Source organism: Spermophilus citellus (assembly GCF_964194105.1).
Source record: "Spermophilus citellus genome assembly, chromosome: 7".
NCBI lineage: Eukaryota > Metazoa > Chordata > Mammalia > Rodentia > Sciuridae > Spermophilus > Spermophilus citellus.
The window spans coordinates 31,802,431-31,816,477 of NC_138188.1; the positions used below are offsets into that span (position 1 = coordinate 31,802,431).

At 47.3% G+C, this 14,047-nt stretch overlaps 1 protein-coding gene across 2 annotated transcripts in view; it reads right to left on the reverse strand.

Moving 5' to 3' along the window:
- Positions 1–14,047, reverse strand: part of SLCO2A1 (solute carrier organic anion transporter family member 2A1) — an 88,611-nt gene that overhangs the window by 41,573 nt on the left and 32,991 nt on the right. For both annotated transcript variants that reach the window (XM_081300778.1, XM_081300779.1), the window contains exons 3-4: positions 4,245–4,382; positions 662–824 (exon numbers count right to left, since the gene is read on the reverse strand). In XM_081300778.1, the coding sequence (XP_081156904.1) occupies positions 662–824; positions 4,245–4,382 (301 nt within the window). The remainder of the gene's footprint in view (positions 1–661; positions 825–4,244; positions 4,383–14,047) is intronic.

Genomic DNA, 14,047 nt, shown 5'->3' on the forward strand with positions numbered 1-14,047 from the left:
GGAGCCTCAGGAGTCATACGAAGCGGGAGGGGGCTGCATGCTCCATCCTCAACAAATAGGGCTTGGAACAACTACTCAATGTATCTATGGAAAAAAAATCTATATCTACATACTTTAGTATGTTCTGAGCTTCAGATGTGCATTATGGAGAAACCAACCAATTAAAGTCAAGAAAACTCTGGTTCAAGCCCTCTGCCCATTTTTAAATTGGGTTATTTGTTGTGTTCTATTAAAAAAAAAAAAATATATATATATATATATATGTACACACACATACACACACATATTTATATATATTTAAATATATAATATACTATATATAGTGTATATATATATATATATATATATATATATATATATAGATATAGATATAGATATAGTTGGATAAAATACCTTTATTTTATTTATTTATTTTTATATGGTGCTGAGGATGGAACCTAGCAAGGGCTAGGGGAGCGCTCTACTGCTGAGCCACAACCCCAGCCCCCAGGTTGTTTTCTGATGGTTGAATTTGAGAGTTCATTCCAAACTCTGAATACAAGCTCTTTACTGGACATAAGATTTGCAAATCTTTTCATGGCCCCTGTGGTATCCACCACTGCCCCTCCAGCAGATCCCTCCGTTCCTCCTCCCTGTGAGGCAGGGGTCAGAGGCCACTCACCGTCGCTGACCGAGGTGTACTGGTAGGGCTCCGAGAGGAAGTGTGGCAGGGTGAGGATGAAGGCACCAGCAGCCAGGAGGAGACCCCCAATGCCTATCAGTCGCGGGCGGTGCACCCGGCTGCCAAAGTAGCTGACGAAGATGATGAGGATGGCATTGCTGATCTGCAGAGGAACGGAAGGGCCGGGTGAGCCACAGATCCCGTCCTCACCCACACCATAGGAGACCTGACACACCTCACCTGGAAGACTGGAGAGGGAAGAGGCTCCTCCCACTCCAGCCAGGAGCCCCAGCAGAGATCCCCCAGCCAGTCCTGAAAGCCTTCCCCCACCCTGACCCCCCAGCCACACATGCGCAGTCTCAGTTTTCCCTTTTGTCCAAAACGCATCCCAGCCTCCGCCTCCCAGACCAGCACTAGCCAAGTCATTCTCCGAAGACACGAAGAGCCCCAGGCTAAACATCAACCATCATAGGACCAATCTTTTGGGGCAAAATCTAAGTGAGTCTCCAATTCTGATTGACTCCTAGGAAAAGTACATGTTCCCCAACTAAACACCCAATCAGGATCTAACAAAAGGAGCCAAGGACTTTGGTAGACAGAATGACAACCGAGCAGCAAGCATTAGCTCATGTAACCACACAACAACTCTCATCATACTAATGACAGAAGGATATTAATACCAGGCCTACCATAACGAGGTCAGGAAGTGGCTTGAACTAGGCCTGCCTTTAAAGTGTCCAGGCTTCATTAGAGTCGTTGGCTTCTTGTGGGACAAGTGCTGTCTGCCCTAGCCCCCTCTCTTACCCACCACTTTGATCCCACAACTATCTTTTTTTTCGGGAGAGGGTACCAGGGATTGAATTCAGGGACGCTCAACCACTGAGCCACATCCCCAGCACCATTTTGTATTTTATTTAGAGCCAGAGTCTCACTGTGTTGCTTAGGGCCTTGCTAAGTTGCTGAAGCTGGCTTTGAACTCAAGATCCTCCTACCTCAGCCTCCTGAGGCGCTGGGATTACAGGCATGAGCCACTGCACCTGGCCTCAACGATTTTTCTTCACTTAGAATCATCTTATCTACCAGATGCTTTATCTTTGTAACTAGAGATCACATTAATCTTTTGATTTTTGTCTCTCTGTTCATTCTTACCTCCCAACATGGGGTTTGACACACAGTTGGTGCCCATTAATATGAGTTGAGCCAGTGAAGGCACTAACGGGCACATGGAGGCTCCTTAAGAAGAGGATGCGCTGTGTGGAGCTTATAGCACAGCCAAGAGTACAAGGCTGTGATACCCAGAGGAGGATGTGAAGGTGCATGAGGAGGCAGCCTCAGCAGAAGGTGCTCCAGCCCCTGCAGGGGGGAGGAGTTCTAGAACATTCTGAAACCTGCCTCTGGAAAAAGCGCTTTATTCTTGGCTTCTTGGATGTCCTGTCTTTGCTTCTTGCTTCCCCATCGTTTTCCATAGAATATGCAATTGTCAGGCCATTTTGGCTATGCTAACTGAGGCTGACTTGAAAAGGCCTGTGTGAGAGTGGGCGAAGGCCCCAAAGAGGACCCAGGGAGAACGGACAAGTGGTGGCCACCAGGCGGCACAAGTCCTCTGGCCTCTCCCGGGGCACACCTCCTCAAGTGTTATGGCTGATGCTGGCTTAGGATCTTGCTGTCAAACTCATCTTCAGCAGCACAGTCCCTTTGAAAGAAGTACTCTTCCCTTCTAGAAAATTCCTGAAATTGCAGCTGTGCATTCCAAGAAGAGGGCCTCAGGCCTCAGCCCCCAGCCCTGGAGTGCCCCTGGGACAGCTCCAAGAGGAGTTGGGAGGCCACCTAGAGCTGTCACAAAGTCCATTAGTAGCACATCCTGCTCTGCCGTGTCTCAAGCCCAAGAGCCCCCACAGCTCTAGTGACAGGTGTTGAGGGCAGGCGGCTCTGGGCTCCTGTTCACCTTGGTTCCACAGCCCTGGCTGGTAGAGGACACAAGAAGAGCCGCTGCTTCCCAGCGCCAAGACTCCCATGGCTCTTGTTCAAGGAGCCCCTCCTACTGCCCCTGAACTTCATGCCCAGACAATGCCCCTTCACTTCACGTCTGCCCCAAGAAGGTTTCTGAGGCTGTGAGCTGCATCCTGAAGCCTCATACAGACCACACAGGCCACAGCACAGATGGCCTCCCCATCCCCTGTACCAGGTTGGCTTCTTCTGACACCCCCCAGGCCTCACAAACATGCACAAAGACACACACCTAGTCATACACAAATCCTCAGAACCCAGAGATGTGGAAACACACAGGACACACACACACAAATACACAGCCACACACATAGTCCCACACAAATCCCCAGTTACTCACAGATACACAGATACACACAATCACACACAAATATACACACAGACACATAGTCACACACAAGACATGAAAACATACAAGTACAGATACACACAGTCCCACACATAAATCATGACTTCCAGACACAGATGTAGACATACACACAATCATACACACTGTCATGCACAAAAAGACACATAGTTACACATAAATCCTCAGACACCCATAGATATAGATACACTAGACATATACAGTCACACACAGAGACTAGATATAGATACACATAGACATATACAGTCACACACAGTATTTGTATGTGACTATTCACACACACAAATATATACACAGATACTTGAATAGTCACACACAAATACTGTCACACAGAGACACAAATATATACAGAATAACAGACACACACAAGTACACACATACAACGACACACAATACTTAGACATACGGACACACACAGACACACACAGACACACACAGTAGGTCTGAAGAATGAACTCTTTACAACAAATACTTTGGTGGTATTTGTTTCGAGTTGTACCCATGGGCATGATGTGAAGTCAAATTCTTGCAGTTTGGGGAAGGGGAGATTTAGTGGTTAAGACATTTTCATCTGGATTGAATGAATGATAGCTCTGGGGCAATATGACACCCTAATGTGCCTCACCAGCCTGCTGTCTTAAACAGACCCTGTATTGTATCCTAGCCAGCTACTCCCTGCCTCTTGAAAACTCTAATTGTTCCTGGACCCACACTTTTCTTCCAAGCTCAGGGACAATATGGGTGAAAACAGCCATGGCAGATGATAGATTGGCCAGTTTTGGGGGCTGAGCTGGAAAAGAGAATCTGCCTTCCGTGCCAGCTCTGGTTCTGATTAGTAGAGGGGTGTTGGGAAACTAGAACACTGTGCCGAGAAGGATCCTGAGGCAGGGTCCAGACTCAGTAAGAAAGAGGCCTGTGGGCTATTCACTCACTATGTGCCAGTGCCAAGGGGCAGATAGGACTGTGGTGACACAAATGTCAGAGACTTGTTTTCCTTGCTGTCTGTCATGAGTGAGGCCAACACATGCCAGGGTATTAAGGCCAACTTTAGGAGGATACCTTCTGTGTCCTGATAGAGAGAGAGGCCTGAGCCCTAGGTGCACCCCAGCCTCCAGCCCTCAGTCCCCAATCCCCTATTCTGCTCCTCCTGCTTCCTGTGATCAGGGGGGTGTACAAGGGGGAGCTGATGGCCTGGTATCTCCTGCTCACCTCGTTCAAACTGGAAATGAGACCCGAGGAAGAACTGGAGAGTCCAAAGCGCTTCTCGATGGTGGTGAGGCTGCTCTTGAAGTAGGCACTGTACAGGAGCTGGCAGAGCTGCAGGAGGCCGTGGCAGAGCACGAACACCTGTGGGGAGCAGACAACGAACGGCCCGTGAGGCCTGCACACAGGGAGGCCTGGCACCCCCCCCCCAGCCTTCCATGCTGGGGCCTCCAGTGTGAGGCCCGGTGGGCAGACCTCTGTTTCCACGTCTGTTACATGGGGATATTTAGTTCATAGGGTGGTCCTGAGGGTGAAATGCCTCCATCACTATAGCATATCTCGCTCCACAGGAAAGGCATCCTCCAGGGAAAGGCCCGACTTATCAGCCCGACATCTAGGGCATTCACCACCTTGAGTTGTCTCCAATGCTCCATGGGCTGCCGGGCTGACTTCCTCCTGTGTCCTGTGAGGGCTAAAGCCGCACCCCCCAACCCCATCTAATTCAGCTCACTCCCAGGAGCATGTACAAATTCCAGATCCACTTCTCCTAACCTGTCCTCCATCTCCAATATCCAGTCTCCAAGGACCACCTCTAACGTCTTCAATAAGGCGCCATGATGTACCACCCAGTTTGAATGACTGTCCCTTCACATCCTCGCCAAACTTGTTATGGCTTCTTGTTAGGCCTATCTTGGCCCCTTACCGGGGTATCTATGTGCCGCAGTCCGGCTGCAGCAAAATAACCAGGGGGTGATGAGCAACTTGTGTACATTGATACAGCAGGAGTGGGAGCCGTTTATTGCAGGACAGGAGGGGTATATATACATTCCACACAGCTTATCTTAATTAACATAAACTAGATTCAGCAGTCAACCAATAAGGAATCTCTACACTTAATGGCTCGCGGGCGTTACTTCATAAACCACTCCCCCTGGCAAAATGCCAGGCGCCATCCTGACTTGTTTACAGATTCTAACATCTATGGTTGTAGTTGTTCCTTTCTGGAAGGATGATCAAGGTCTTAGGGAAGGGACTGAGGCCATTTGTCACTGTATCCCATGTACCTTGTCCTGCAAGTACTGAGTAAATGTGAATTCCATGGTTCCTGGGGACAGATGTAAATCAGGCAGGTGGGCGAGGGGTTTGAGGGCATTCTTAGCTCCAGGCTAAGACATAGAAACTCTGGTGGTCCATTATCAGAATGTAGTATTTATCCTTAAATGTAAAATTGGGATGTAAGAAAGGCAGCCAGAGGGGAAATAGATCAGAATGGAAAGTTACACATTAGCAACATGGCCTATGGATTTCTTTAAATAACCCAACTAGCCATTTTAAGTTTCCAAACCTGTATCCAATTGTAACTATAACCCTTCCCTTTGTCTTCCCCAATTTTAAAATTAGCCAACCTCTTAGATTGTAACCCTGCATCTCTCCTGTCACAGCAAGGGGCAGTGCTATGTTATAGATAAAAGCAGGTGTTTGCTTGCCAGACTTTGTTCAGTAGCACACCCTTCTGCAGAAGTAAATTTTGCCTTGCCGAGCTACTTCCAAGTATGTGTCTGATTTCTCACGACACCCAGTATTTCTAACAGTCCAGGCCCTCCTGGGTTCTCAGCTATTGGGTCAGACATGAATGGGTTCTAGGCCATGAGTCTCAGTTCCTAAGTGGTCAGTGGAAGGTACCCTTCTGGCTCATGCTTTCGCTCCAGGGAAGGGTGGAGTGTCATTATGATTGTTGCAACATGTGTTACAATCACTGGACTAGAGGACAAGTCCTGGCTCTGACTATCTGTGCAGAGGGTGATGTGTGGAGGATTAGAAAGTGAAAAGCAGAAAACCCATAATCTACAGGAGCTGCAACTGTGGGCAAAAGGAGAGACAAGAACCCCAGAACAGATTATGGAAAAATAGCAAATGCTGATGATGGTGAAGTGCTGAGGCACTTAATGCTCCAACATCAAATGTGGGGAGCTCAGGGGAGTGGAGGAACCACTGCGGAAATGGCTTCAGAGAACAGCATCTGCTTTATTGTGCAGCAAGAATGGCTTTTATAGCAGGTATGTGCCAGGTTACATATAACAGTCATGATAGGCCAGACATGATATATACGTATCATCTTACGGAAGTTAAGGCACCAAGAGTCCAGAAACTGCCACGTAGCCCGACCCTGCACCAACAGGGGAATGACTTCTTGTCAAAGGAACCAGGAAATTGTGCTTACCAGTGTTCTGACAGCACTTTGTCCCAAAACATAGTGTTCTAAGTTAGGACTTCCCTGTTGCACAATGAACAAGATGAGCATTCCTCCAAGGCTAGACCCAAGGCTAGGCCCTGCAGCAGTGGTGGTGGTAGTAATGGGAAAGTGACAGCCATGATGAAAGCAATGGTCATGGTGATGGGGAAGAGAAGGTGATGCTGGTGGTGAAGGTGAAGGTGAAGGTGATGGTGATGCTGGTGGTAAAGGTGATGATGGTGATAGGATGGTGATGGTGATGGTGATGGTGGTGATGGGATGGTGATGGTGATGGTGATGGTGATGGTGATGGTGATGGTGGGATGGTGATGGTGATGGTGATGGTGATGATGGGATGCTGATGGTGATGGTGATGGTGATGGTGATGATGGGATCGTGATGGTGATGGTGGGATGGTGATGGTGATGGTGATGGTGATGATGGTGATAGGATGGTGATGGTGATGGTGATGGTGATGATGGGATGGTGATGGTGATGGTGATGGTGATGGTGATGGTGGGATGGTTATGGTGATGGTGATGGTGATGGTGATGATGGGATGGTGATGGTGATGGTGATGGTGATGATGGTGATGGGATGGTGATGGTGATGGTGATGGTGATGGTGATGGTGATGGTGATGATGGTGATGGGATGGTGATGGTGATGGTGATGGTGATGGTGATGATGGGATGGTGATGGTGATGGTGATGGTGATGGTGATGATGGGATGGTGATGGTGATGGTGATGGTGATGGTGATGGTGATGATGGGATGGTGATGGTGATGGTGATGGTGATGATGGTGATGGGATGATGATGGTGATGGTGATGGTGATGATGGGATGGTGATGGTGATGGTGATGATGGGATGGTGATGGTGATGGTGATGGTGATGATGGTGATGGGATGGTGATGGTGATGGTGATGGTGATGATGGTGATGGGATGGTGATGGTGATGGTGATGGTGATGATGGGATGGTGATGGTGATGGTGATGGTGATGGTGATGGTGATGATGGTGATGGGATGGTGATGGTGATGGTGATGGTGAAGGTGAAGGTGATGGTGATGCTGGTGGTAAAGGTGATGATGGTGATGGGATGGTGATGGTGATGGTGATGGTGATGATGGGATGGTTATGGTGATGGTGATGGTGATGGTGATGGTGGGATGGTGATGGTGATGGTGATGGTGGGATGGTTATGGTGATGGTGATGGTGATGGTGATGATGGGATGGTGATGGTGATGGTGATGGTGATGGTGATGGTGATGGTGATGATGGGATGGTGATGGTGATGGTGATGGTGATGATGGGATGGTGATGGTGGGATGGTTATGGTGATGGTGATGGTGATGGTGAAGGTGAAGGTGATGGTGATGCTGGTGGTAAAGGTGATGATGGTGATGGGATGGTGATGGTGATGGTGATGGTGATGATGGGATGGTTATGGTGATGGTGATGGTGATGGTGATGATGGGATGGTGATGGTGATGGTGATGGTGATGGTGATGGTGGGATGGTTATGGTGATGGTGATGGTGATGGTGATGGTGATGATGGGATGGTGATGGTGATGGTGATGGTGATGGTGATGGTGATGATGGGATGGTGATGGTGATGGTGATGGTGATGGTGATGGTGGTGATGGGATGGTGATGGTGATGGTGATGGTGATGGTGGTGATGGGATGGTGATGGTGATGGTGATGGTGATGGTGGTGATGGGATGGTGATGGTGATGGTGATGGTGATGGTGATGATGGGATGGTGATGGTGATGGTGATGGTGATGGTGATGATGGGATGGTGATGGTGATGGTGATGGTGATGGTGATGATGGGATGGTGATGGTGATGGTGATGGTGATGGTGATGATGGGATGGTGATGGTGATGGTGATGGTGATGGTGATGGTGATGATGGGATGGTGATGGTGATGGTGATGGTGATGGTGATGGTGATGGTGATGATGGGATGGTGATGGTGATGGTGAAGGTGAAGGTGATGGTGATAGGGCGGGGAGGTTAAGGAGATGGTGATGGTGATGGGAAGGTGGTGTTGATGAGAGGTGATGGTGATGGTGATGATATTTGTTAGTCTGATCATTTTCCACAGGCACAGGGCACCAAGCACATTCAATTCTCTGGTCTAGGAAAGACTTGGGAAAGAGGCAATCTGATCTTTAATTCCTTGCCAGGTCCTTCTCCTTTGGCCATCCTCTAAAGGTTAATGTCCCCCAAACTCTGTAGTCTCCTTCTCTGGACATGGACCCTTTTTGCAATGGCATTTGCCACTAGAATGATGGCACTCAAATCTCAGTTTTTATTCCAGAACTTTCCCCAGAGCTCTGTACTCAGGTGCATTTACTATCTGTTGGACAGCTCCACCTTAGGTTCTCGGACTCCTCAGACTAATGACTTGCCAGATGGACTCATGGCCTTCCCCCACAGACCTCTACTCTTTTTCCTTCATTTCCCGTCACCTTCACTCAGCTTCCCACGAATCCCCTGGACACATTTAGGACCTTGTGAAGTTGCTGAGGTTGGCTTTGAACCTGCGATCCTCCTGCCTCAGCTTCCAGAGTCCCTGGGATTACAGGTGTGGGCCACCATATCTGCCAAGAGCAATGGTTTTCATCCCCCTAACATTCACTCCATTGCCAGATTTCTGTATCTTAGATTGTCGTATTCAGCTCCTCCCTCATGTCCAGGTGCATGCCTTGGCTCAGGCCCTCACTACGTCTCACCTGGATTACTGCAATACCTCTCACATGCCTCCTGTCTGATCCCTCCAAATTTTCCACCAAACCACCCCAAGAGAGCTTTCTTGAGGGAAAATAAGAGCAGGTCACATCCAAATCAACATGTCTCACTGGCTCCCACTTCCTGTAAATGAAAACCAATGCCCATGGCAGATATGGTGGCCCACACCTGTAATCCCAGACACTCCAGAAGCTGAGGCAGGAGGATTGCAGGTTCAAAGCCAGCCTCGGCAACTTAACAAGGCCCTAAACAACTTAGTGAGACCCTGCCTCAAAATAAAAATAATTTTTAAAAAGGGCTGGGGATGTGGTTCAGTACTGAGCATTGCTGGGTTCTATCCCTGGTAGCAAAAATAAAAAAATCCCCTGCCCGCCTACCTCTTTGGTTCTGTCCCCTGCTGAGGTTGATCATATTTTGCAAAATGGCCACACCAATATCTCCCATCCACATGCACCTCTTATAACATGCCAATGACATGCCACAAAGAGGCAGGGTATATGTTCTGTCTCTTTAAGTATGAGCCACCTGGCTACTTGCTTCTAATGAGGAGAATGAAGCAGAGTGGAGCTATGTAACTTCTGAGGCTTGAAACACGGGTAGAGAATGCATGACCCATTCTCTCTTAGGATCCTTAGAACTCAGACACTGTTAGGAAGCCCCATCTTCCTTACTTGGGGGAGCCCACAAGTTGGTGTTCAACTGACAACTCCGGCTAAGATTTCAGCTCTTGGTCAGAGTTCACTGTCAGACATATGACTGAATGAGCCTTCAAATGATTTCAGTCCCAGCTTCTGATGCCAATTAAAACAGAAATGAGCTACCCCCACTGAGCCCTGTACCCATTGTAGGTTGCCAGGAAACCAAGAGCTGTCACTGACTGAAGCCCTAAGCTTTGGGTTGCTTTGGCAGGCAGCTTTGGAGACCAGCAACACCTGCTATCCACTTTGCTCCTTAGACACCATCAAGGTTCTACTCTCAAAGGTCCCCAGAGCACACACACTGTGCCTTTGCTCACAGTCTGTGCAGAATTATCGTCCCCTTTGTTATCTGGATTGCTCCCCCTGGCTTTCAGGAACCCCCGTACCCAGCACAGTGCTCAGTTGTGTGACAAGTTCGAGGTTGCTTCTGACAATCCTAAGCATCCTGTTGCTGACTTCACAGAGGCACATGAAGACTCAGCATGTGGCATCCAGCAGAGGAGTGAGGACCATCATAACAGCGGAGGAAAGACAATGATGGCTGGATCCAAGGCCTCACCAGGGCAGTGGGCATGTAGGGAGGGCAGATCAGGGCCTCCTGCAGAGGCTGAATTGATACTGATTCCTGGTGGAGGAAGAGAGGTGATTGAGTTTCTATCATGATGGCCAGAAAGAGGCAAAGCTATGCTGGACACAGAACCATGGAAGAATAGCTTCTGTGGAGATGAGATCAGTTTTGGAGCACTCGAGTTTCTAAGCACTGACCTCCTTCCATCCAGTTTAGTAATGAATTAACAGCAGTTACTAATCTCTACTCGCTTCCTCAACAGTCTCATGAGAGGAAGATGGGGATAATGCAAGAGAATATCTATCTCATATTTTTTCCTGAAAGATAGATTTTAAAAATTTCCTGTAAGTACAGAAATTCCCCAAGCTGCTAGGTGGAAGACTCCAACAAGAATTAGCTGACACCTTTCTTCCCCACTCACCCCCAACCCCCTTACAGGCCAACCTTATCTCCAACTGTGGGTCACTACAGCCCTATCAAGTCTGCATATCTCATGGGTGGCCTAGCAGAGGTGTTGGAGTGGATGTAGACCTCAGGTATAGACACAGAGATCAGATATATGACTATGGTGGGGGGGGGGGGGAAGGAATGCCCGGAAATGAGACAGCAGTAGATGGATGGTTCAACAGAACTTTCTGGCCAGGGCTCTTCAAGGTCACAGTCATTTGACCTCAAAAACTGTGTAATGTGGATTAGATCATGGGACCATGACCCAGGCTGCTCAAATCAAATACCCACTATATGGCCAGTCGGAGACAGAGTAAGGAATACTCAACATGGGGCAGAAGAGATAAAAACCCATCCCTCAAGGACATAGGTTTCAAAGTATTAATGGAGATGGATTGGAGAAAGCAGAAAAAGATCCCCTACACTGTCACTCAGGCAATTCAGTGCTCTGATTTTTGATGGTTTGGATTTTGGAGTTTCAGATCCTGGCTTATAGGACCACAGACATGAGCCACGACACCCAGGTTCCCCATACTTCTTTAACTACGTAACCCCCCCCACCACCACCACTCTTCCCCTCGTATTATGGATACTAGAATTCTACAGAATTTACTTTAGGGAAAGATAATATGTCCCATTTAGAAGTAGCTTATTTGGATCCTGTGATTTCTTTCTTTTTCTTTTTAGTTGTTGATGGACTTTATTTTATTCATTTATTTATATGAGGTGCTGAGAATTGAACCCAGTGCCTCACACGTGTGAGGCAAGTGCTCTACCACTTAGCCACAACCCTAACCCAGCCTGTGATTTCCTTGCAAAAGGAAAACAAATGGTGTGTTACGTGGGCTGCCTTACCTTCTTTAAAATAGCACACTATCATTTTCTATCTCCTCATTCTACTTTCTTTTTCTGGGCATTTATTGCTTCCTAAGATTACATCATGCATTTGATTTCTCCTTTATCCACCTCTGGCCCCCACCGGCATATTGACTTCATGGAGGAAAGATGACAGGTGCTTCTTAGGACAAAAATTCCCAGTGCTTGGAGCAGTACTGGTTCATGATGGGGGTTCAGTCTTTCTCAAGTGGGCAAGCGTTTTAGAGTATTCTGTTAACCCACACTCACAGGACTTAGCCATCAGAAAAGCCACCTGCGAGGCTCAGATTGTCAAGGATCTGTCCTCCATCATTTAAAAACGTCCCCTATGACGCAGCTTCATTCCATAAGCCACATAATTCCCAAGGCACAGAAGAGCATTTGCCAGTTTTATCCCCAACACACTTAACTTGGTTCAATCCTAAATCACTTTTGGATATTTCTAACTCAAAATAAAAGGTTGAAGAATTGCAACTTGCCCAAGGAACTTTCTGGTGTGGAGGGAATAATCTATATTTTTATAATGGTGGCATTTACATAGGTATAGTTTACACTCACCCAAATTCAAATGTACTTTATATACAGAGATATGAAAAATTGTGTTCTATGTGTGTAGTAAGAATTGTGATGCATTCTGCTGTCGTGTATTTAAAAAATAAAAGCAACTTTAAAAATAAAAAAAATAAAATCTATGCATTTTATTATATGCAAATGAAACCTCAATGATATTGACTGAAGAAAAACTCTTTCAAAAAACAATTTGTAACCACAAAGGTATTTAATCTTCTGACGCTTTGTATGAATTCCACAAACATTTTTTTTAAAGTTATGAACATTGGCAACGTCATTGGAGTAAGCTTGTTTGTTCAAGGGGCCTACTTTGAAAGGTTCAAGACCCATGTAAATATCTAGGTTAGTGTGTGAGTGCTAATTTAAACATCCAAGTTTACATGAGGGGTGTGTGTGTGCATGCATGCGTGCGTGTTAAAATTAACATGTTGCTTAAGGCACATCTTGTAGAAGGAAGCTGGCAGAGAAATCTCATACTGGGGCAACAACATTTTTATAGGGTGGAGTGGGACTGACTCTCTCAGATGTCTAAATGTGAAGGTCATGCTCACAGCCCCATCCTCCCTCTAATTCTAACAAGCCCAGAGAGGGAATGTGGAGAGAAAGGAATCAGAGAAACTGGAGTGGCCATGAAGATTTTTCTTATAAAGAGGGGACCTCTTACCACCTATGCCAAAGAGCTAAGGACGGCTGAAGAGATGCGGAGACACCAACTGAAGGTGCAGAGGTGGAACTGCAGTGATGTAAGATGACCATAAAAAATAAAGCATAAGGACAAGAAGGGACAGCCAGGGAGTATGGGAAAAGGCCACAGTACAGCTGATACACGGTTCCTCTCCATCTCCGTGCTCACAACTGGCTTTTCCTAACTGAACCTTGGAACCACGTTAGACCACAGAGACATCTCACCATGGTCACAGGGACACTGGACAGAAATTCTTAAGTTCAGTAATGGTACAGCGACCACCTGGTCAATGACTGATTCCGCTGTCAGCCAACTCTGATTTTTGTTGACACAAATCTCAGGGAAGTCCAGAAACTCTAGAAAGTTCACCTGATTCCTTCTGACCCCTATGATGTGACTTCACTGAGGTGATTCCATACAATGAGGGAGCCCAGGCAGGGGAAGGAAAGCTCTTAGAATCAGGAGATGGGACTGTCACACAGCCAGTGACCTCCCAGTTGGGAACAACTGCTTCTTACCCTAGATGGTAACTGTTTTCCCAAACAGAACGGCTTTTCCAAAGGGAGGGGGGAGGGAAGGAAGGAAGGAGAGAAGAAAGGAGGGGGCAAAGAATAGAAGAAGAACTTTCTCTCACATCCACAAGGATGAAGGGATCACTCAGGACTGAGTTAAAGGCCACTCTGCAGCTCTCTACATGACAGAGGGGACATTGGAGATGCCGTTTGCTTCCACTTTAGCTCTGTTGACCTCTAGGAGTCAAAATCTGGTCTCAGAGACCATCTGTCCCTCTTCTCACTGAGCCAGAGCTGGCTCCACCCCAGACCTAGAGCTGACTACACTCCAGATCGACAGGAACACATCTCTTTGGAAGGAGAGCTTCCCATGCAATGCTGACACCCCAGGGCAGCAATTTGCATTTAGGAATTCCTTTCCATAGCCAGTTGGGTCCCACCTGTGAAATTAAAATCTAT